Source organism: Patagioenas fasciata, chromosome Z (assembly GCF_037038585.1).
Source record: "Patagioenas fasciata isolate bPatFas1 chromosome Z, bPatFas1.hap1, whole genome shotgun sequence".
Taxonomy (NCBI): Eukaryota; Metazoa; Chordata; class Aves; order Columbiformes; family Columbidae; genus Patagioenas; species Patagioenas fasciata.
Genome location: NC_092560.1, coordinates 15,996,353 through 16,020,898, shown reverse-complemented (window position 1 = coordinate 16,020,898; position 24,546 = coordinate 15,996,353). Strand labels below are relative to the sequence as shown.

The 24,546-nt window shown below is 47.2% G+C and overlaps 1 protein-coding gene across 7 annotated transcripts; it reads left to right on the top strand.

The window, feature by feature from the left end:
• Positions 1-12: 12 nt before the first annotated feature.
• On the top strand, positions 13-24,105 carry TBC1D2 (TBC1 domain family member 2). Of its 7 annotated transcripts, none has more exons than XM_065861163.2 (15): positions 13-177; positions 2,251-2,420; positions 4,038-4,534; positions 5,130-5,262; positions 6,192-6,333; positions 8,423-8,559; positions 9,158-9,345; positions 11,127-11,513; positions 12,332-12,442; positions 14,085-14,272; positions 16,311-16,781; positions 17,922-18,042; positions 20,044-20,229; positions 20,795-20,916; positions 21,592-24,105. In XM_065861163.2, exons 3-15 carry the CDS (start codon positions 4,127-4,129, stop codon positions 21,791-21,793), a joined length of 2,796 nt encoding a protein of 931 aa, XP_065717235.1. In that variant the 5' UTR covers positions 13-177; positions 2,251-2,420; positions 4,038-4,126; the 3' UTR covers positions 21,794-24,105. The 7 variants fall into 7 exon arrangements, with proteins under 7 accessions (XP_065717235.1, XP_071658024.1, XP_065717234.1 ...); XM_071801923.1 differs by having other exon boundaries at positions 13-224; positions 2,255-2,420; XM_065861162.2 differs by having other exon boundaries at positions 13-224.
• Positions 24,106-24,546: the final 441 nt, after the last annotated feature.

The following is a 24,546-nucleotide window of genomic DNA, read 5'->3' as shown; positions in this document are numbered from 1 at the left end:
CTGTGCGGGTGCGGTGGGTGACGGGGCCGGTCGGAAGCGGCGCCTCCGGGGTCTGGCAGCCGCCAGGTTGCGTTGCGCCTGGTGCCCTCACACCGAGCCTTCCGAAGAGCTCCGGGAGGTTTCAGCGCCGTGCTGGTGCGCGCTGGGGGCTGCTGCCACCGGAAGATGCTGTGCCCGGTAATGCCGCCAGCGCCGGGCCGAGCTGGCAGTGTCGCCCCGGCTCGGTACGGATCGCGCGCTGTCCGCTGCTGCTCCTGTCAGGCTTCTTGCTGAGCCGCTCTCCGAGCCCGTGTCCTCTTCTGCCGTGGTGCAGACGGCTCTGCGGGGCGACAGACGGGCACTTTGTGACCGTGTGAGAGCGGCACCCTGGTGGGGCACCAGGTCATTGCCAGTACCTCCGGGCCTCTCCCACGCTGCCTTTGCTGCTGGTCCTACGGCCGCCTTCCCCTCTGTGCATCACGCTGTGTGTTCTGGGTTTGGAAGCAACGTGGGGCTGCGGTTTAGACAACAAAACCAGTGCTCCGACTTTCCGCCTGCTCAGTTCCCTGTGCAGTTGCATATGCCTGTGCCAAAGCATAAGGTAAAACTGGGAGCAGGATGGTTATTTTGCAACCATGCTGATATTTACCAGTTGAGGAACTCCAGATGAGGCTTTGAAGGTCCTTCCAGGGCAGCCTACACATAGGCTGATACACATAGCCTGATAGCAGCTTTTAATTGTACTCAGCCTTCCTCCTCTGGCTGAAGCCAAGACTTCCAAGAAGAATTTCATGCAGCCACAGGTATAGCCTTCATATTTTTTTCCCCTTTTGCCTAATGGACCTAGACTCCACCAATACTGATCCAGTCAAATGGTCAACTGCTGTGCAAGCCAAATTTGGGTCAGATTGGCTTTGACTCCAGAAATGTGTAGAGTTTGCATGCTGTTACTTGCTTTATGTGTGCTACTGTTTGAGAGCTTATGTCAGTGGAAGGAAGGGCCACCAGACATCCTGACATTTTTTCTTCTTGCTGCTCAAATACTCGACTAAAGTTAGTGATAAAACTTGGCAAAGTTGGCTAAACTCAGAGTTGGGTTTCTTGAGACCAACAGAAATGAGGCAAATCATCAATGCTCAGCTATCGCGGCATGCACAGAAAGTCAAAGCCATGCAGATGCCATATCCTGGGGAAAGGGTGTGAGAAGTGCTTTCCCAGGCCAGCTCAGTGCCTGCCAAGCCCAGCAGGTTTTGGCAGCATGGGTAGGAGGAGAGGCAGCTGCCAGAAAGCATGTGAGCCTGGCTGTGTTCTGCACCCCATCGCCCTGCACTCTCTCAGGACCTGCCCCCTGGTTTACAGCAGTCTCTGACACCCCTGTTCTCTGCAGTACCTCTTTTGGAGGCTTTTTCAGGGGTCAGTCTGAAACCCTTGGGCTCAACTTGATGCTACCAGCCTCCAGTCTCCTGTGACACCAAGTGCCACCGCTTTTACCATGTGAAATTTGTTTGCCTGAGCCGATTGGACCCAGCTGACTGCACGGCTGTGGGGGTCTGCATCCATTGCCCTGGTGGTTTTGCAGTCCTGGGATGTATCCCTCCAAGCAGATGGGACCATCCGGTCCGCTCCTGCCCGTGAGCTGTCCCCTCTGGGCTTGCTTTCCATGTTCCGTATCACCCTGGCGAATGATTTTCTTGCCGATACCCGTCCGAAATGTCCTTTTTTAATTATTTTCCCTGAGGGTGCAGCTGGCGGGTATCTCGCTTCGCACGCCTTTTGCTCTGCTGCCCCGTCCCTGCCGCCCCGCCCGGGCCGCGCCCCTCCCCGGCGGGCCCCGCCTCCAGACCGGCCCCGCAGGAAGCGCGGGGCCGCGGCCGGGACAGCCTGTGCGGTCGGAGCAGGTACCCCCGTGTGGGCCGCGGGTCCTCTGCACCCCCACACCTCTGCCACCCTCCTCCCAGCGGCCCGGGTGCACCCCCTGAGCCTGGCATTGCGGTGCCCCGCCCCGGCCCAGGCGGGCGGTAGCAGCGGTGCCACGGTTCGTCCCCGCCGCGCCGAGCGGCGCAGCCCGGTGCCAGGCTCCAGCAGCCTTCGCTTGTGCTCCAGCGCGGTGCAGCTGGGCTGGGAGGTGCTTCTGTGGCGCTGGGGAGACACGGAGAGGGGCGGGGAGGCTGCCTTGTGCTGCTCACACCAGGAGCTCCAGAAAGGTCTGAGCAGGGCTCTCTTTTTGTTGAGTCAGTGTCAGACGTCCTTCCAGTTAAGTATTTTTTTTAGACAGCTCTCAAGCAGCGACTGGACCAAAGGGAACCTGAGGCAGAAACCCCTCTTCGGTTGCTGTTGCATTTGTTTTGGATACTGTGGTTACCTGTTTCGTGGTGCCTGCAGCAGTACCTCTACACCAGAACGGTGACTTCCAGGGGCATCGCTCCACTTCGCTTAAGGAGGTGAGATCTCCTCTAGAGTGCTTTGCGGTGCAGATCTGGCATGACTCCTAATAACCTGATGCTTGAACCCAAAATGCTTACCTGGTCCCATTCACAATGTGGACTTTTGGACCATGATACTGGCAAGAGGCAGAAGTCTGATGGGAACTTCAGATGGGACAGGAGGTCCTTATGCTGGTATTGCTGTAAAAGCCCCAGAGTCTTTTGGGGAGAGTTGAGACTGCTTCTTCCTCCTGATGATGTTTCCTTTGTGCCAGGCAAAATTAGCTTGGAAATGAAGCTTTTGGGTATTTCAGAAGATCACCTGAGGCAGCACGTTCATGAAGGGTGCTTGTTATTGGCATTTGTGAATGTGTTCAGCAGCAGGATCCATGGTGTCAGGGAAGTGAATGAAAAGAAGTTCAGTATCTTTCCAAAAATAGTGAACATTCTCTATAGTTGTCTAAAAAGCTAGTGTGGGAACAGGAGGGGGCAGCAATAAATGTGATGGGGCTTAGCCAAAACTACGATGCCTAAGCCTTCTTTCAATCATGTGGATAAGTCATTCATGAGAACGTGAGCTTGGGCAACTTCTCTGTTCCACTGTATTAATCGATACTCACGTGTTGTCACTCAGCTGTTGTGTTCAATGGTTTTGGCTTTTCAGCTGGATTCCCACTAATTTAACACTGCAACAATTTATTTGCTTATGTGTTTGCTTCAGATATGTCAGAAATCTCTAGCAGTCTTTTCATTTATTGATATGTAAAACATGAGTGTCTGCAGCTCTGAGCAAAAAATCATGCCTGCAATATGGTTAAGCACTTGAAAAAGTGCCTAGAAATGTGGCAGAATTGCCATCTTTGCATATGATCAAAACTCACTTGAATGTGGACCCAGGCTAGCTACAGCTTTGAACTGGGCCCCTTCTCTGGGAGGAAAGTTGGACTAGAGACCTGCACAGATCCCTTCCAGCCTTATTTTTCTATTTTTCTCTCACACACTGCATTCCTTTTGTGAACTCAGCAGGTTACTCTGGCCACTAAGCAACCAAGTCTCTCTTGCAAGGATCAGAGAGTTACTTTCTCTGGTGCATAATCCATCAAGGCCTGTTGCATGGAGACCTAACACATAACATGCAGGCTTTTTGACAGCAATCCTCAGCTGACACAAATGATTTATGAGGATGCTGCATAAGGCTGGATTTTTCTCCAGATACCGTTGTTTAAAATATTAGCTGAACATTCTGTGGAAATGCCAAGATACGCTTACCTGAAATCCCTTGATCGCCCCTTCCTCCGAGCTTGTTATCTTACCCTGTTTTCTGCAACTGTCACTTAACGTTGTTGTCTGTTGCTTCCAGTGCCCTGGTTATTGCTGGTGATTTGGTATACCCACAGGCTGTACTTATTTTTCACTCAGGAGATTGTGGTACTGCTTCTTGGTTGCTAGTTCAGGCTAATTTAGGAATGTAAGAGGGAAAAAACAGGTATATAGAGGCCATCTGAGCCAAGGAAGACAGGGAGCAGTGACCAAAAATAGAAGTGAGAGACCTTGGCTGGGCAGTTTGAAAGCTAGGGAATGTTTTTTTGTTGTGTGCCAGACCTGAGCTTATTCCTCCTTTTTCATTTGCTGCAGGTTCTATAATGATGATATAATCAGGATCTGCTGTTACTTATTTACTTAGAGAATTTCCTGTTTTGATCTGATTCTATTTCCTGTAAGAGATGAAAAAAGGACCAGAAGCTGGAGCTTGTCCCCTTGCCATTCCAGGCAATTTAGTGGAGTCAAATCCAGACAATAACAGCAGTGATGGAGCTTCAGCAAAAGAGAAAGACATGCTTTCCTCTTCTGGAGAACTGGAAAATGTACAGCTGAAACCTAACAGAGAAACATCCAGAAAAAAGCTCTGTGGCTATTTAAATAAGCTGGGCATCAAGGGGCCAATCAAGACCTGGAAGTCTCGCTGGTTCTTTTACGATGAAAACAAATGTAACTTACTATACTACAGAACTGCACAGGACATCAACCCTTTGGGGTCTATCGATCTCTCCAATGCCAGCTTTGACTGCAAGGTGGAAAATGGGGAAGGGGTTTTTGAGATCAGAACACCAAGCAGAGTTTTTACTTTGAAGGTAAGGGGCAGCATCTTCTAGTAGGAGCTGTTATGAAACACTCCCAATCAGGACAGACACATCTCTACTAAGGTATCTCTTAGCTTGAATTTCACTTTAGTCCTACCAACCTGGACTGTTACCATCTGGACCTGAGTTGTTTGCATTGTTTTGGCAAGACTAAGACTCCATTACCTGTGAGATGGCTGTTGTTTAACAGAATAAGAGTACAAGGTGAACTATATGCTGAATTAAAATAATTGAGGAGTCCTGCAGTCCAGATGTAATTTGCTGAACAGAAATGAGCTCCCCTGTCTAAAATGGTTTCTCCAACAGGAACCTTTGCTCTGTGGATGATTCCTCTCTAAAATAGCTGTGACATTTCTACTTAGCCTCGGAGCATAGTAAACCAAAAAACATTTAAAATTAGATCAGTGGCCCACTGAGGTTCTGTTACTAAGGCCATGCTGAAGATCTTCTCTGTTCACCCAAACTGACATTAGAATCAGAGGGTATAGCTGGCCTTTATTTCTGCTGAAGCGGTGGTCAGCCATTCAGGATGTGTCTCATGCTGATGAGGTCACTCCCTTCCCTTTCCTATTTTGTGTTGTGTTAGGCAATCAGCAAACAGGCAATGATGTACTGGCTGCAGCAGCTACAGATGAGACGCTGGGAATTTTGCAACACTCAGAGCCGATTTCCTGTGGGCAGCTCCCAGCTTGTGAATGAACCTCTGGCTGGCAGAACAAGTAGGTGTTGCATACATCAGCCTTTCTTTTGCTTTTAGCCCCCCAATGACAAATGGTGCTCCTCATCTGTAAGTGGGCAGAGGTTTTGGCCAGGTTTTTAAATGCAGGTGCCAACTATCAAAGCTTGGTTGATGTTTGGAACTTTTGGCCTTATTATGGATGAACGTGAATAGGCTGTTTCCTAATACACAGCATGTGGCTGGAGATGCTCAGGTATGTTATGATAATGAATTACCTCTTGGTTTTCCACACACATGTGAAGTGTGCACATTTGGTATATTCCCTTCCTCTTGCAAGGCCTGTGAAATTTACAGCAAACAAATTGTTTTTGTTTTTTTTTTCAGCAGCGGTGGGATAAAGATGTGAATTCCTAGCAATGGGAGTAGACAGGCCAGTGGGTCAGGGGAAGGCACAAGCAGGGTGTCTACCTGTTTAGTTATGACTAAATGCACATTTTGTTTGAAACAAGTAACCCCCTCTCTAGTAAGTGTCTGCTCTGAAAGGTTCTGGGTACCTTGGCATTTTGTTACAGCAGGCAACAGTTTGGTAACAAAGTATGTTTGTGGAGTATTTTCTGCATGTTAAAACTACCAAACACCATTTGGGATGAGGGGAAAAGAACGGCAACAGCTCCCTTCCTTATTAGTTTAGGCAGTTAAAGTTTGGTTGTTTAGGGTTAGTCTTTCTCATATACAAACAGCTGAAGTCACTTTATTGTCCTTGCATAGATGACTCTATTTGTACATGTAACCTTCTGTAACTTGACCTAAAACTAAGCAAACCTGCTCTACTGTCCTTGTTCCACCTGGCTAATTGAACATGGAATGTATGCCTGTAGTAAAATGTTGCTGGCTCTCAAGTTACATGAAGAAACATAAATCAAATAGTCTTGGTCACTTGCTTTTGTGTCCTGGTTTGTTTTTACATAGATGTTGTTTACAATGAAGACTTCCTGCCTCCAGTGAAAACACCAACAGAAGCAGTGGGTTTAAAGGCAGCATCTTTGCCTGCACCCCAAACATCTACTGCTTTGCAGAATATATCCCTTAAGCACCCTTGGACAGAGATACAGTAAGTGCGTGAGGAGAGATGCAGTGGACCTGACATGCTGGCCTGCCTTCCTTGCCTGTCATGTGCTGTGTGAAATGGGGCTCTTGCCTAGATGGAAGAACTGTGAAGCAGCTTTTTGAAGGAGATTCCAGGCAAAAGTAAACTTCCTGTGAGAGGGTCTTTCATATGCCCCTGTTCCAATGCATTTCACATTATCTAGCTCTTTTAGCAAAAATCCTGGTGGCAGACCTGGGGCTTGTTTAAACTTTCTTCAGGGTAGGTAGGGGTTTATGTGCTTACTGCAATACACTTCCACATCACTTTTGGGAGGGCAAACGGAAAGGTTGAGCTGTACTTGGTAGATTAGTGGTAGGAGCCTGTAAGCACTTCCCAGTGGTTTCAAAGGACATTGAATGTCGTGTACCCTCTGAAGCAGGAACTCCAAACGAAACGTGCTTGAGCCTGTTATGTGGCTCAACACTGCTCAGCTTTCTACTGCTTGCTGAGCTTGAAGTATGTGAATATTCCCACCCCCTACAATGGTGTTGCTGTGTGCAGTCACAAGGTGTATCTCCAGCAGAGCTACAAGTTACAGGCCCTGGGCAGTTACAGTTACACAAAAAAACCACTCATCAATCTCCTTCAGTGTGTCCTAGTAACTTGTTTACATGTATCCAAAAATGTATAAGTGGCCACAGGTGTGGTAGGTAGCCTGGCACCTGCCAAATGTTTTTGTGTGAGGGTTGGATGTATTTTTTTAGCACCACTCCTGTGGCTACAGTCTGATGCTGATAGGAAGAAATATCTGCCATGGGACCAAAGGGAATCAGAATCAGCTGCACTATTTTTCAGACTATGCATTCTGTCCTCCTTGATTAAAAATAATGTGATCATATCTCCTCCCACCTCTCCAGCCTTAATTTTGCTAACTTGAATAACAATTGCCACTTTTAAACTTCAAATTTTATTGCTCTTCTGGTTCTATGAGTATTTCTTGAGGCTCTTTCACTATCAGACTAGGTCTTCATGAGTGTAGCACATCTGTTTTCAGCTAAGTTCAACAGATCCTTGTGCTGCTGCTGTCTTGGAAAAAAAAAAGTGCAGGATGAGGTAGAGAGAAGTAGGAAGGTTGCCTTGTGTGAGTGCCAACTGTAGACAGCAGGGAACGATAGTGTGCTGATCTTGTAAGCCAATACGTTCCCTGAAGTCAGAAATGTCTGCTCTTTTGCTGTGGAGCCTTACAGTAACCAGGCAAAAGAAGAGCAATATATAAATGCCAGCTTCATGGACAGTTAGGAAGCAGCTGACACTGAGTCTTTTGTAGATCTCAAAACAAGAGGCTTCTTTTGCGTTAGCTGACAGACAACACAGGAGGAGAAGGCAAAAGACCTGCACAGAAACATGCAGCTGTCCCACTTTCCTGTATAGATTTTGCAGAGAATACTTATGCATTTGTGGTTCCACGTGGTGTTGTAAAGTCATCTCTTAGTGCTTCTGACAATATCTGATAGCAGCAGCTATAACAAACTGGTTCTGGGTCTGATTGCAGTTTTATTCCTGAATCTCTTTACTGTGTCAAAGTCTGTTGAGTTTGGAGTGGCAAGGTTATTAAATGTGGTTCAAAGTACAGGACCTGTGGCTGCTTCAGATGTGATTGTTGTGGCAGTTTTGGCTGTGCTGTACATAGCTGAACTTTTCTTCCCACCTGCGAATTTCCACAGTGAGCTAAGGAAAGGCAGGGAAGGAGAAGAGAGAGAGAGAGGGAAGGGAGGGTTGTGGTTGGTCTACTGTTGCCTGTGATCCCTCTGTCCAGCCTCATACATATGTGCAGGATTCAAGCACATGGGTAGACATCTCCAGGTGATTTACATTGCTGTGCTGGTACCGATTTTGTGGCACCAACGTGATTTACATCAGTTACAACCTTGTTTCCCTCAGACTGGTGAGTGCCATAAACAGTTCTTTTTTTCAGCACATGAAGAAGATAGGTTTTGGGAGGAGGGGTGAGGTATGAGGAGAGGTAAAGCATTGAATCGTTTGAGTGTGCAGTGACTGCAGTGACCAAGACTTCTCCAGTTCACTAGGTTGTCTTGATCTCTTCTTGTTCCAGAAACACTGTCTACAATATCTGTGGCTCCAAGCAGCTCTGGGGGAACAATGGGAACATCTTTACTTTCAGTGACTTCCAGGAGCATCCTGAGGACCCAGATGAGCAGCAAAAGGCGGAAGGGGAGGCCGGGTGCTCAGGTGCTTGTTACTGAGCTGTGTGAGCTGGTCTGACTATGATGCCTTCTGGCAGGGAGTCAGACTTAGCAGGAAAGGGAGGGAGAGAGTGGCAAACCATTGTGGAACATGAAGATCTTATCACATTGTCTCATGTCCCTTCCTGTGTTGTTTGCACTAGACTAACTCTTTTGCCTCTGCTGCAGGCTGCATCTGTCTATTTCCTACCTCTAGAACCTTCTGCAGAGGCAAAAATAGGATCCATGGTGCCAGCCCATACTGATATTTCTTTGAAGTAGAAGTTAAATTGCTGCATGGTCACAGGCTAAGCTCAGCAGCTCCAATGCATGCTTGGGAAGTTACCTCTCCATGATGGTAATTTGCATTTGCTATGTGCATGATAGATGGACGGGGTGCAAGGTGGGTTAACAGGTATTATAAAACATCATGGGTTTGTTTATTCTGGAGGTACCTGTGACTGATCCCTACTGACTGAGTTTCAACCCTGTGGATCCTAGCAGGTCAATTTTCCTTGTCCTGTGTGTCAGTCTTCCCTGCTGAGCTGTTGTGGGTCCTCCCATGGCAACCCGATTCTGTATAAATTAATCCCATTTCCCTTCAGAAAAGGAGGGGATTCCAGAGGAGGGAAAGGCGGAGTCCAGGCTGAACTGGGTTAGGAAAGCCAGGTGGATGAACAGTGGCTTCCTAGGCTTACCTGAAGAGCTATCCAGGGAGAGGAACCCAATGGAAAAAGTGAGTGTTCTTCAGCAACAGATCCTGACGCTCACAGAGGAAGTCAAGTCACAGAAGGTGAGTGTGTGTTGAGGGTTAAGATTGCGGGGTGACAATCAAACCCTGGCAGATGTATTGTTAACCTCCTCTCCCCACCACTTCCCCCCTTTACCCCTCCCTCTCCCCCCTTCCCACTCAGGACAGGCGATCGGGAGGGAAAGAAGGACAGAGAGAAGAGAGTTGGAAAAGTTAAAGATGTTTTACTAATGCTACTAATAAGAATAGAGAAAATAATACAAAATATACAAAACCAATCTTGTAAGTCTCAGCAACTGCAGAGCCAGCACCCAAAGTCCTGGATTAGACTCTGTAGCCAACCGGAGCTGGATTCAGTCTCTCACTAGGCCTCAGTTCACAGGGACGACCAGCAAGGTCCTCTCCTAATGTCAGCCATGAGGAAAAAAAAAAAAAAGAAGGGAAAAAAGGGAAAAAGGGAAGCAAAAGGGACGAGATCCTCGTGATCTCCCACTTTTATATGAAGTATTCACGTGAATGGAATGTTATACACCATTGGTCAGTCTCTCGGTCATCAGTTTCTCGTTGCCCCTCTCGCGAGATGTCCATCCGTGCTTATCAATAAGTTTGCATTCCATTGCTAGGTTTAACCAAAACATGTGTTGAGTTCTCCAGGAAAATGCAGCTAACATGAAGGCTTTAGCTGACAGGCAAATTCACTAAAAGAGAAACTTGTTTTTAACAAAACCAGGACAGTGTGGAGATGAGTCTGCTGCTTCTAAGGGCAGAGCCCCAAACCTGGTCACAGGGCCTCCCTTATTCCTTGGTGTTAGGCTGAGAAGTGCTCAGCAGACACTCACTGGGGACCAGTTGAAGCTCCTGGTGTTACCACTTTGTATGTTCCTGATAGTGCACAGCACAAGGGAGATGGGCGGTCCTTCAGCCATTGCTAGGAAGCGCAGCTATCAGATGGGCTGGAAAAGGATGGTAAAAAAAATATCAGAGCATGCTCTGCAGGTGTCTTGCTGGTGCATCACTGTTTAGTGAATGCACAAAATATAGTCCTGAATATGTATTGTGACACTGGTAGGAGCTGCCAGCCCGAGTCGTGCTGCTAACAGTGATCCACCATAAAGAGGTGATTCGACTGTAGAAGTCAGTGCATGAGTCACTGCCAGGGCTGTCTCTCCTGAATGATACTGTTCTTAAAAGCATGGAGTAATGCCAGGCTCTCCACTAATGATGGTGTTAGCCCTTCCAGCAGAAGAGTCAGGTCCCATGGTGGGCAATCAGTTGCATCCTTGATTTTCTTCCTTAAGTGGCTGAGGTGGCAGAGCCCAAATCAGCAGCCTGTTGCTGGGGCAAGCTTTTGTGCCTTCATGTGGAGTGGAGTGAGGATGGACTCTTGGCAGAGGGAAGACTAAAATGGGTACAGCAGTTCCCTTCTGGTAGCATGAAGAGATGCAGACTGCATTATTTTCCTCCCTCCTGTTTTACCACACTACTGAACAGGTCTTCCGATCTGTGCTGGACCTCCCAAGAAAGATGAATGTAGAAAGTCAGAATTCAGGCAGCGTGAGCAGCAGCTTGTCTGTTAGCCATTCACCTAAAATCAGGTCATCTGCGGCCTGTTGCAGAGACCTTTCAGGCCAAGCTCTGAGAGCAGAGCTTCTCTACTGGGGAAGAACTGTGATGTCAAGATTGCTGCATTCGGTTTTGCTTCTAAAAGGAGTCAATTTCAAGATTCTGAGGACTCATTACTGATTGGGTCACTCATTACTGGTTGGGTCTGTGCTGCCATTGCCATAGCAGTGTGATGTAATGGCTTTGCATTCCCTTTCCAGGAGCTGGTTAAACTTCTCCACAAAGCTTTGGAGGCAGCCCAGCAGGAGAAGAGAGTATCTAACATGTATCTCACTGCAGCAGAAGATAAGGACAGGCTGGAGCTGGTGCGCCACAAAGTGAGACAAATCGCAGATCTCACCAGTCGACTGGAAGCTCTTGAGCAAGAAAAGAAGGAGCTGGAGCAGACACTGACTCTGAGAGAAAGCCACATCCAGGAACTCAAGGAGCACGTGCAGCTTCTGATGGAAAAGAACCATGCTAAACAGGAAGTCATCATGGCCTTGACAGAGCAGATGGCCCAAGAGCTCTCTGACCCCCTGCAAGAAGCCAACACTATCACTGCAGAGACATTGTATAAGCAGCAGGAGGAGATTGAGCACCTGAAGGTGTGTGAGGTGGCACAGGTCATTTGAGGGGTCCCATTTCTTTGTCCTCTGCTTCAGTGGGAGGTTGTTCCTTGTGGGATGCACAGAATGTGCTTCTGCTAGTTGTCCCATCTGTCTCCAAACCAGACGCAGGCTGGAAGGGTCTCACCTGATACCAATAGGGAGTTCGAAAGCATCTGAGTCAGTTTCAGCTTCAGCTCAGAACCTGCTTTGTTTGACTCCTTGTCACCATTCTGTGCTTGCCTCTTTTTTTGCTCTTCTTTTGTTTCACATTTGTAGTCTAACTTGCTCTCTTCACTAGCTTTGTTCCTCTGCAGTATCCCAACATGTCCTGTTTTTCTGAAATCCAGCCTATTCTGTTTTCCTATATGCACAGTTATAATGACCAATTAGCATGGGGTGGAGAATTGCTAAAAGAGCCACTTAACTGCATTGTGGGAGAGTGTTTGTTTTTGCTGCCAGCCTTGGTGCTGAAATTTGTGTCAGATTTTAAAAAAATAGAACAAAAACACATCCTTGTCTTACTTAGGTGCCTCTCTAGCTTTATATCACCTGTATGTCTCTGTGTTTTCCAAACATGTACATGCAGTGCACTTAGCGTTTTCACCTGTCTTGTCTATTCATGACACTCCTATTTAATGTTGTGCCTTGATTTCCTTTGTAGGCAATGTTTGTAGCAGGGAGTCCCATCTTTTCCCCAGAACACAAAATTGTGGAGATATTTTCTTAACACCATCCACACCTGAGGTCCCTGAACTGGGAGGGGATTTCAAGGCCCTCAAGAGCTCTCCTTGTGTGACTGTTTTGCTTTGTGGCAGGATGATATTGATGCATACAAAACCCAGAACCAATTTCTCAACTCAGAGATCCACCAGGTTACTAGACTCTGGACGAGAGTTGCTGAGAATGAAAAAGCCCTTCTCATGAAGGTAAGGCAAAAATGACTTTTTTTCCTTGGTGGGAGCTGTTACTAATTTCTTTCAAAAGTCAGCACTTGAATGGATTTTAGTCCAAAACACAACAGGAATAAGCTTCCCAATGTGTTTTTTTAGTGTGACTTTTTTCTGCTTTTTCTTTTTCGCAGATTAGACATGATAATTTTCATTCTTCAATAAAAGTAAAATACCTGTAAAGCTCAGGCTTAAGGATGTTGAAACTTAACCCAGATTTCTGCTTTTCAGCTCTGCTTTTAGATACAAATTAAAAAGCAACACTATGTGTAGGGAATCAAAATTTTTCTGTGAGCTGGCAGACTGACTGAAGCCTGGTTCCATCTAGTTTTGACTTCTCTACCAGTCTTGGCACTGCCAGGTGGCAGCACTTTCAGATCCTGCAGCTAAGTCAGGAATCTTATGTTTTCTTAAGCTCTGTTCTTGTTTCTAGCCTTGTAAATGTGCATAATCTGGTTACTCTCAGACTTGTCTCATTCTGCCTTCTGGTGCTGAACCACTTCCCCAGGCTGGTGGTGTGTGCTGGCATTTGTTCTGTGAGTTTTGCCTGGGTTTTACTTCCCTGGGTTTTAAGGTATGTCTCCACAGTCTTGGATTCTGGAACAGGGCAAAAAGCTGCTTCTGAAGTGTTATTGCCATAATTATGTCTGTTTGTTTTCTAGTCCTTTGAAACCCAGCCTTCCTCCTAATTTATTGCCCTTTTCTGATCCTGAAATTGCTGTAACATTCAGAGAGGGAGTAATCAGACCAACATGCTTCAGTGTGAGGCAAAATGCAGATTAAAGTGGTGGTATGACACTATCCCACACCCCTTTCTGTCCTCTGTATAGGCAGCCTAATTCTCTCTGTGGTTTCCATTTTGTTTTTATTTTCTACTACTGCTTCCCACTGAGCAGGTGTCTTCACTGGGCTTCCTGTGAGACACTGGGTGAGTCTTGTCTCCTCTGTGGCCTGAGTTTCCCGCTTGTAGAATGCGTTAACAGTCCTCATTCCTTTTTTCTGCTTTGTGTGCACACAAGTCTGGTAGTGGCAGGGCCTGTCCTGCTGTCTGAACTCAGTTGGGATTCCTGTGCTTGAGTGATGTTGTGTACCAGTGCCATGGATTGGGGTTGCTGAGGGCCATGTGGTCACCTTGTCTCTGGTGCTACTGCGTATCCTGAAAATAGTAGGGTCATAGCTCAGTCCCAGGAGTGGTGTGTTTTGTCAAGATACAGCTCCATGTGGGGTAGAGAACTTGTCTCAGGAGGAAGGAAAAAGCCTACAAAGAACTAAGCTGAAGTGGTGGGTCTTTGCTTGTATCCTGAGCTGAGCTGAGCTGGCTGGGATATAACCATTCACTGACGCAACGCAGGAGCTGAAGTAGGTGAAGCTGTAGTAGGTTTCCCACTCAATGAGCAACTTCTGTTGCATGTTGGCTACTGCATCTTGTGCTTGTTCATAGACCATGGTGATTCATTCATGGCTGCAATTCCACTGTCTCTAGAAAACTGCTGGATGTATTTTCTGGGGCTTTGCTGTTCAGTAGTCTTCACTTTACATGCAGACGAGTCCAGCAGAGAGCAGTGGCAATGCAGGAAGAACCATAAATGAGCCAGCTCTTTCCCTTTTGCTTCCCCATCAGTGTGCCTGTCTGCAAGCACGAAACTGCCAGATGGAGAGCAAATACCTGACAGTTCTGCGGAAGCTGCAGGAGGCTGTGCCTGACCTGCCCAGCTCCCATGCCAAGTTGGTGAGGAACCTCATTCAGGAAGCACTCCAGTGGGATGTGAAGGAAGAAGCAGAAGAAGGTTTTAACCTGAACCCTGTAAGGTAAGAGGCAAGAGCATGGGGATATTCACACCCTTGTAGGAATCTGGCCATGCAGGGGAGTGTGCAGTCAAGAAAGATCCAGGGACATTTTTATAGCCGGGACTTGGAGCCATGACCTAGGAGTGGGGGTTAAAGAGGCTGGTTTATTTCAGTGGTGTGGAGAACACGAGTATCTGATAGCAACATGTCACTGTACGAAGAGGTACAGTCAAACTTTTCATGGCAGTGGCAGGCAGTATAGCAAATGACAACAGCCATGGTGTGCTTGGGAGGTAAACACTGGGCATGAGGATAAAATCTAGTAGGAGAGGAGGTCACCTGGGAGGTGAGTCATCTCCATCCTTTGGGGTTTTCTAGTGCCAGCCATACAAAGACACTGTGGCCATGTTCTAGTGCTGGGAACAATCCTGCAGTGAAGTGGGGCTGGACTGGAGAAGTTCCAGAGAGCTTTGTCAGCAGCACTGCTGTGAACCTTGCATTTGAGTTTATGCCTTTCTGCCCAGTTAGCGCCCCAGTTCTGTAGCAGTTTCTATTTCACCTGATTGGTCAGACTCACAGGTTTTCCAGGTAGCTTTGGAGATTAGACCCCAAGGCCAAGCTTGGTCTCTCTCTCAAGAACATAATGCTTTCTTACCCCTGTACTATCACACTCCTGCATTGTGTACAAGGAGACATCAGAAGAGACTCTGGATCCCTCTTCTTTTGTCTGATGCCCCAAAATTTTGCTGTCCCTTCATGCAGAGCTGTCTCTGCGCTGGGATATGGTAGGGAGAAGGTACGCAGCTTGAGCTTTAGGATCAGGAGGGCAAACGAGGTGAGAGAGGTCTGATGAGGTTGAGCTGTAGCTCAGAGCAAAGTTAGATTTGAGTTTGTGTGTGTATGCTGTGGCTACGGGCTCTCATTTTTCTCCAAGGGTCTGTGTCACAGAGGCACCCCGAGGTTAGTTTAAGGGACAACAGGGTCCAAAACAACTTTTATTAAACTGGTGAGAAACAGGGTTTTAGCACTCTGAAAGTGACTTAAATACAGATTCGGATATCAGTTGAGGAAAATTATTAAGGGGCAGCAACTAATACAACAGGGGGTCCACAGAATGCATGCACATGGCTTCACCCAAAACAATGCCGGAACCGTCTCTGAGTCCGGGAGGAGTACACACTTGCCTGAACATGGTGCGGGATTATTCTTAAAGAGATACATGTACTCATAGTGAGTACGGAAATTGTACACTCCCGATTCCGTGAGAGTAAATTTATAATACACTCGCAATCCTGCGAGGATTAATTTACTTACACGTGCAAATGTGCATGGAATACTATATGTGCTTATGTGGAAGCGCGGGAGGAAAATACACTTGTGATTGTGCGAGGAAATAATTTTATACGTGCTTGTATTAAGCACGGGAAGTTACACGTGCATATGTGCACGGAAAGCATAAATACACTCGCAATCCTGTGAGAAGTTTTACTCACACACGTGACGGCAAGGCAAGCGGAGTCTCCATCCCGGGAAGGGGGGCTCTCGGCGGCAGCATCTCGCTCGTGCTCTGAGAGACCCGTGACAATGGGCGGAGTCTCGACAAAAATCCCGTTTTTATACTGGCTGATCAGACCTGACTGTAGGCATTCCAGAAGCTTCTCTGCACCCCCACACTGGCTGTGGGGTGCCCCTGAAGCCTCCAAACATCCCCCACACTGGCCGCAGGACCCTCTGCACTCCCTCCTCCTAATGGCCCTGGCCAGGGTGCTCTGGGGCCAAACAAAAGAAGCTGTTAGCCTCAAGTATCAGAGAGAGAGGGAGATGTGCCTACTCTTTCCATACTGAAGGAGGGAGGGGGAGAGAGGGGGGTTTGCATCCTGCCACACTCTGAGAAAGGCTCTCAAATGCAGCTGCCCGAGCAGTGAAGGAGGCGTACCTGTGCATGGGTGACAGGAACCTGGCAGCAAGCTGTATCTGGCATGGTCCCGAACAGTGAGTGGCCTTTGACACAGGTACCAGCACTGTCCTTTGAAATAATATCTGTCTTGTGTCCCTCCAGTGAGTATGATGAGTATGGATTTATGACTGTACCGGACTATGAAGTTGAGGACTGGAAGCTTCTGGCCAAAATCCAAGCCCTGGAGATAAAGTCCAACAACCTGTGGAGCCAGGAAGTAGTGGAGAAGCCCCTCCGTGACAGGTGGAATGGCGTTGGAGAGCTGAGCCCCTCTGCAGAGCTGAAGAGCCTGATCCGAAGTGGCATTCCAGTGGAGCATCGGCAACGGGTCTGGAGGTGGATTATCAGCCGGCACTGCAGCCATTTGCCTGACCACTACCAGCGCCTGTTACGGCAGAGTGAGAGCACCGAGCACCCTGCCTGCCGGCAGATTGAGCTTGACCTGCCCCGCACGCTGACCAACAACAAACATTTTTCCTCTCCCACCTCCCAGCTCATCCCCAAACTCCGAAGGGTGTTGCTGGCATTCTCCTGGCACAATCCTGCCATTGGATACTGCCAGGGGTTGAACAGGTGAGGAGCCAGATATGCTGCTTCTTCATGGGATAGCACTGGGAATGTGTAGACACGTGCTCTTGGCTGTGATTTGAGCAACTCTAGGCTCCTGCCTCTCTTGAGTTCTGCCTTGGCTCTAGGTATTTTCCTGCAGAATTCTGTGTTTGGTTTATTTTTGCATCCAGTGTTGTTGCTGGGATCAAGCAAGCAGCAGGATTCAGTCGTTCGGCATCTCCATAGTTATAGAACAGGAAGGAGCAGCTATAGGAGGTAGAATGAGGCAGTCCCAGAATAACAGCATGAGGCTGGGGCTGGATTTCTGTCTTAATGTGCTCAGCAGAAGAACAGCCTGGTGATTCCTCTTTTGGCTGTGCAGAGTTGAAGTAAATATTGAGAAGTGAGATGAGGGAATTGCAGCAAATGACATGAGGAGAGGCTGAGGAAACTGGGATTGTTCTGTGTGGAGAAGAGAAGGTTCAGGGAATCGAAAAGCTTCCAGATCCCAAAGAAGCCTATAGGAAAGAGGAAACCAGGCTTCTTAGAAGTGTGCTGCCAAGTGAAAAAGGTACCAGGCACCAGCTGCAAGAAGGGAATTTCTGGTTAGATCTTTTCACGTGAGGAGAGTCTGTGGAAGCTATTCCTGTTGTTCTTTGAATGGTGTTAATAAAGACATTTTTCCACTCTAGGTAGACCATTATATTAGATATCATCCTGAAAGGGGGTAGGTCAGAGGTGAAGGGGGTAAGGGGTGTACAAGAATGTATGGGAAGCTAAGCTATATCACATAATATGGAGTATCTCTGGGTGAGCCCTCGTCTGTATTGACATAGCCAATATCAGCACACTGCTAACTTCGACAGATCTGCAGAACATCACGTTAGCTGGGGAGTCTGGCTTTGTCACACCAGTTCTGTATTTGATGCTTGCTGTTTTCTGACAGAGGCACATGGGAAAGAGAATCACAGCCCCATGGTTCTTTCAGAAACCCACAGAACAGATCACTTGCCTCTCTCACCAGCTGTCCTGCCATGTTTCATGTTTTGAACATTCATGGAGTTAGAGATATGACAAGAGTGATCTTGGATTCTGCAGTTCCTGTGCTGGCCTATGTCTCCTCCTGCAGTACTGCATTGCCTTACCATGTCTTGTCCATCACAGACTGGCAGCTGTTGCTCTCCTGGTCCTGGAAGATGAGGAAAGTGCTTTCTGGTGCCTAGTTCATATTGTGGAAAACCTAATGCCAACAGACTACTACAGTGACACACTAATAACCTCACAGGTAAGCTGGACACTCTCACTCCTGCTCGAACTCTGATACAGTGATTTTCAGTGAAGTTTTAAAAGCAAGCTGCCAGATGGCAGTGTGTTTAATTTCTCACAGGACAGTGATACCACCTTGCAATCCCTTCCATTGCAGAGGTGTTGTAGACTTGAGAGTCCAAAGTTGTTACACAGGAACAGCAAAACTGATCCTCAGCACTAGGAAATTCAGCATCACTCCTGAATAATCATTTGATGGTCACGTTAGTCAGAAGGAAGGTGCCCATTAATTGCACAGTTACTTATTTTAAGGAGGGCCTAGTAGAGGTGAAGCATTAAACTCTGACATGTAGAACTGTGTATGAAGAACACACCATTCTGCAGCCCTTGAGATGTTTCTTTGGAAACTGAATTCTATCTTTGGAATGCAATGTGCAGATGGAAGACAATACTGAGATTTTTATATTTGCTGTACTTGCCTTAGTTCCTGGTCAAATACTTTGTTAGTTAGCCTTTAGGGTTCCCTGCAGATCAGAAAGACCTTTGGCTATTTGTTGTTCTGTGAGTAGCTTACCCTCCTGGTTCAAAGTCACTGGATTTCAAGCCTTCCAAGATGTGTTGTCTTGTATCAGATATCCTGCGTCCTTCCAGGCAGGCAGAGAGCCAAGATAAATCCCATGTGGTTCAATAGAACTGTAATTGTGTGTCTGTACCACCCACACCCAGCAGTGCCCAGTCTGGTGAGCCTGGTTGTGACCTTGGTGTCTTTATTGTGCGTGGTCCTTTCAGAGAGAAGAGGGTTGTATCTGTGGGCCCACAATAGATGAGGCTACAAGCATCAGTAGCTGAGAGTGACTGACTGTTTCACTGGGCTGGTTGATTAATGTTTACTGGGTTAGTGGTGTGCTGGTGGAGAGGCCAACCCACAGACTGGGGAAGCAGCCAAATCACTGTGCAGATAGCAAAATGTCTGTCTGGAGCAGGTAGTGTTAGCTGTGAAATTTTATAGGCAGTGCTCGATACTCAACGAGTAGTGATTGACAAGGGAAAACATGTCAGACTGGAAACACAGAGACTACGCTGCATTTGGTGAGAAAAGACTTTTTTAGAAAGACTTCCTGACATCATGGTTGATCTCTGCAAGTCTAGCCAAGCCCCATGTAAAGAAGAAGGTCTAGAGTGATACTTTGAGGGCTGGTTTGGTAAAGTGAAGGTTCTGAATTAGCTGGAAAACTTAAGGTTTAGCTCTGGCAGATTTAAAAAAAAAAAAAACAAGCGTATCACCTCATCTGGTTTGTACCGTTACGTGACAGCAAAGTGTACTGATACAGCTGGGGCAGTATTTTATGGCACAGGGGAAGACCTAACCATGATCTTGCTCCATAGCACTTCCCCTCATTAAACCATGGCTTCTCTGAGATGAAGTCTTTATAAACCTGGGTCAAGCATCTCATCAACTGCATTTCTGTGTCTTTGCTCATGCAACCAGAAGTGGAGCACAGACAGTACTCAGACCACAAAGAGAAGCTAAGTGAGATGATCAGGTCCTGCTTGTGAAGTCAGAGGAATTCTAGGTGTTTATTCTGTTGGGCCATGTGCAGTCATTCAGACCTGGGCAGCTTCTAATCCCTGTCATTCAATTGGATGCTCATGACGTCACAGAAAATCCCAGTCAGGTTGATGCAGGAAGATGTGGCATCATTTTCCCCCTTGATTTTGAGGTTGGGAAGGAATATGATCCTCTGAGAGAGAAGAATGTATGTATCTCTGCTTGTATCTTGGTGCTGTTTCTGCTCCACACCTTGCACTGCTTACAGCACACAAATACACTGCTCAGACATTATGAAAGGTTGGAAGACGAAGGATGCTCAGCTGTTCCTAGGGTGTGTGTAGGCTAGAAGGCAGCACCAGTGATTACTGTAGCATGCATGGGCCACTGTCCTGTTGCACCACTCCTCTCCTCCAGCACCAGGACTGTCCTTGACTAGGATTTGATTGTTTTCTTTTTTGTCAACTTCAGGTAGATCAGAGAGTCTTCAAAGACTTCCTGTCAGAGAAGCTCCCTCGCCTCATGGGTCATTTTGAGCAGTATCGGATTGATGTCTCACTTATCACCTTCAACTGGTTTCTGGTGGCCTTTGTGGACAGCCTGGTCAGCGACATCCTCCTACGAGTGTGGGATGCCTTCTTGTATGAGGGAACTAAGGTGCAACTCCAAGTCTAGGCCTTCTGTCTGCACCACCTCTGTGACACGATGGCAGGGTGATGGACATACACATGTGTCAGAGAGATGTGGGGTTGAGCCTCTTGTCCTATCCTGCCTGTTTGGTGGGGTGTCTTGATGCCTCCCGGCCTGTATCATTTGTGTACTTGCTGCTGGCAGACAGACCTGCTCTCTGATGCTGTGCACAATCTCTGAGAGTATAACAGATACAGATTGCAGAAGATGGGCAGAGAGTATCTGAAAATGTGAATCTTGCATTGCCCTTCTGCATAGGGAGAACTGGAGAATCCTTGCAGAATCCCTGTGGGTCCTTTTGGAGGAGCTGATATACTCTGGGGTTCTAGATTTGCTTACAGAGGGTGTTTCTCTTGGGATTAGCTCTGTGCTTCTTTAGGCCTGCCCTAATGCAGCCTGTTGAGAGCGGGACAAGCCCAGCACCCAGCCTGTACTGCAGTGCTATGTGCCCCACCCCATGTTTTATGTCAGGAGGGCCTGGTCCCTCAACTGCCTAAGACTTTGTTAACTCAAATGCCTTTCAATCCTCCAGGTGATTTTCCGCTACGCTCTTGCGATTTTTAAATACAATGAGGAGGAAATCCTAAGAATTCATGACAGTGTGGAGATCTACCAGTACCTACGCTTTTTCACAAGAATGATCACGGATGGCAGGTAGGACTGTGGGTTGTAGACAGCCTTCCATCTTGGGTTTGTACCTGATAGCTTGTTAGATCAGCCTGAAAAGGGTTGTGACCATTCTGTTAAGAGTGATGCACACACATTGACAGGTCCATAGGACATGGATCAGTTTGTCTCTTTTTGACTTCCTTTCATGGTGTTACTTAAAGTCCTTTTGGCTTGGCAAAAGGCACACTACAGCAGAGCAGGCCACGAAGTCTGGTCCAGCCAGCTGGAACTTGTGCTGCCACTTGCTGAGTTTCTCTCAGCTGTCATTGGGTATTTGGGAACACAGCACCAGTCACAACCTTTAATGGCAACATGTGTCTGAGAGGAAGATTTCTGTGATCAGAAGAGCTCAGCATTGGGAGTATTCCTCCCCCAGGGACCATCAGAATTTGCATCTGGTCCAGTATCTCCTGACTGGTGGCTGTACACTAGGACCTTTAAAGGTGGTGTGGGGTAAGGGTGTTTATATTGTTGCTGGGTTGGTGTTTGCGTGAGAAGGAATTTCCTGTGATTCTTTTAAGACTCTCTTGCTGACTTTTGAGCTCAGAGAGGTGAAATCTGAGGCCCTGCTCTTTGCCTACTCCGGGATGCACTTGGCATATGTTACTGTCTGGTACTAGCGAGTAAATCAGTTCACTAGACCTGTCTTTTCCATCACAGGAAGCTGATGAACATTGCCTTCAACGACTTAAACCCCTTCCCCATGAAACTGCTGAGGAACCGGCGGTCAATGCACCGGGAAGAGCTGGAGGCAGAGCTGTGTGAGCTGGAACAGATCAAAGCAGCCTACGTAAAAGAGAGAGCAGAGCAGGGGCCTCAGGACCTGAAAGAGGTTGTTAGTGAAGAGGAAGATGAGATTTAACAAAACCAGAATTCCTCATCTCTTCCCTCCCACCTTGCGGAAGGTCTTCAATAGCAACTGTCTGTTAGAGATGGAGCAGAGGGGGAAAGGTGGTCACAGCAGGAGTTCATGTGCCCCAGGAGGCAAGGCTGTACATAAAAGACCTTTTGGGTACTAAACCAGACTTTGTAATGGTTTGGAAGGTGTCAAAGGAATTTTATCCTCTTCTGTACTTCTCCCCATTCAGCCCACCTTGTCCTGTGTGGCTCAGGATTACAGCTGAAGGTCCATAGGAAATAGCAGTTGTGGTTCTATGACAGAAGTTGACATGGTGCAAAAGACCCAGCCAGGCAGGGCTATTCTGTCTTTTCTGATGACAGCTTGAAACAGATCTTTATGTACAAATAAAATCACCAGAAATAATGAACCAAGAGCACTCCCTTATTAGTACCCAAAGCTTCTGAATCTGTCAGGAAGAAAACTTTCTCTTTGAAGACATGATGCCTTCAGTGGCTAGCCTGCCTGGGGAGTGTCTGTTTAATATTGCAGTTACTGGGTCATGACACTGTTTCCAGATGAATGTTGGACATCTTCCCATGGGGCTCAGGCTGGGCCACATAAAGTGGGTTGTGGAAAAGCAGAGCTTCTTCTCCAATTTATTTTTGTTCCTGGGGAAGTCCATAGGAGCACAATTTGTGTCTTCTTGTCTGGCTGGGAAGTACTGGGAGCTACCTCTCCTCTTTGTTTAGCTTTGAGCAAAGCCTGCTATGGGTTGGCCTGACCCAGGCAGCACTGTGCCTTCTGGAGGTGAGTTTACTTCGGAGAGGAGCTCTCCTCTCAGTGTTAAACCAACTGTAGTCTGGCTGCAGGTAGGGCCTAATGTTACGGAGATTGACTACTGGGGACACCTGGGTCTTCTGATCATCTCACACTTGGCCAGGATGAGTGTGTGGCCGTCTGCCTCTGCCTCAGAGTTCTGTTCCTCCTGTGCTGGGCTTCTGCATTGATATCTCTGTCTCTGAAGGAGGAGGAGGAGGTCTTTTCTGTAGGAGTTTCCTGTATTGAAGTTGTTTGACACATGGAATATGGCACTCTGCCACCTGCAAGCCACTTTGACTAGGTCACAAAAGATGGCTTAGTATTCTTTAGAAAATCCATTATTTTCCTGTGAACCAAGGAGTTGGCTTTCATGTGTCCAGCACACAGAGATGCCCTACCTGCCTCTGAGAATGGAGTCTGGCAGCCTTCTTCCCTGCCTCCCAAGCTTGCTTTTCCCCTGGGCTGTATGCCTTACCTGCGCAGCTCAGTCCTCCACAGACCCCCCCGGAGTCAAGCGCTTCAAATAAATACAACTTCTTCCTAACATGCTGCCAGATCCTGCTGCCCTGCTTCCCTGCTGAGCGGTGCTTTATTCCAGGTATGCCTGCAGTGCTGGCACAGACACTGTGCAGCAGATCCCACTCTAAGCGGGGTTCTGCTCTACATTTTTAGACTGACCTTGAACCCAGTGGATGCTGCCTCCTTTAAACCTGTTGTGGTATGAAGTTGTCTTCTTGCAGAGGAAGGGAAAGATAAGTTTCATAGCCCATACCATTCTCAGCCATGTGAGCTGCAGCCAAAATCATATACTGCTGTAAAGAGCATCAGCCCCTACTCACCTGAGTCATCTGGTTTGCCTCAGCCCTGTCTTTGGCACAACTGGATAAATCAGCCAGTTTCAAACAAGTATAAAAGTTTGAGTTGTGGAGAGAGCTGTGGAGGCCAGCCACACAGTACAGGAGTAATCAAAGTCGTAATGAGGTTTAGAGAAGAGCAGATAGATGACCCAAGAGTGAGCTGGATCCCCTGCATGTCACTGATAGCTGCACACATTCAAAGTGTGGGATGAGAAGAACATGCTACTGCAGTCTTACCACAATATCTCAGAAAAATGCATTGCTTTTAAAACGATACCACCTAGCTAGAGAAGCTCAAAAGGCAGTTTTGTTTTTTTTTTTCTTAACAGATGATGTTGCTAATTAATTTACTCATGCTGTTAGGTGAATGAGTGCACACAAATACAGACTTTTGCTACTGTTATGGACTTTTGAAAGGCATTATCTTAAACCAATACCATGGAAATTGGAAGTATACTTAAAATTGTATTTTTCCTAGACCCTTTTGCAACAGCTTAAAAATATTTCCTTCCATCTTGCCCTTAAATTTTTTTAAAAAGGCATTTGAAATATGCATTATTAGACCAAACCATAGCCTGATGTATGTCTACAGTATGAATAAACATTTGTTTATGTGGTATATAATGACCCACTAAAAATAAACTTTTCTGAAGAAGATATGAGGACCAAGCTGTTGTCCCTGGTGGTAAATTCAGACAATAGTTTTTAATTGAAATCAGAAGGGAAGGATATCTCAGGTGTGTTAAAAGTTTCTCTTCTGTTGTGTCTTCACCAGCTCCTGGTTATGCTCCACGTGTGTATTCACTGAGGGCCATTTTCTTTGATCATACCACCAACCAGTCACCTGTGGTTGTTCTTTACTAAAATGTGGTGGATGCTGGAATATCTGCAAGGCCTGTGCAGATCTGCACTTCAGGGCCAACCTAGTGTGTCCTCATGGGCCCTACTCTGTTTCCCTTTTGCTCTGCAAACTTTAGGGCTACGGAAAAGCACTGAACTTGTGTTGCGAGATGCCATCTGGGCCCAGAAGTTAGCTTAGCCCCGTGCAAGTCGTTCAGGCCTCTGCAAGACCTGCAGTGCCAAGGGTGTTTTGAACAG

Excerpts from the sequence above, each read along its gene's own strand:
- TBC1D2 (XM_065861163.2), top strand. The coding sequence starts at position 4,127 with ATGAAAAAAGGACCAGAAGCTGGAGCTTGTCCCCTTGCCATTCCAGGC. Across the intron at positions 9,346-11,126 it reads AGGAAGTCAAGTCACAGAAG|GAGCTGGTTAAACTTCTCCA; the intron begins GTGAGTGTGTGT and ends TTCCCTTTCCAG. Across the intron at positions 11,514-12,331 it reads AGGAGATTGAGCACCTGAAG|GATGATATTGATGCATACAA; the intron begins GTGTGTGAGGTG and ends GCTTTGTGGCAG.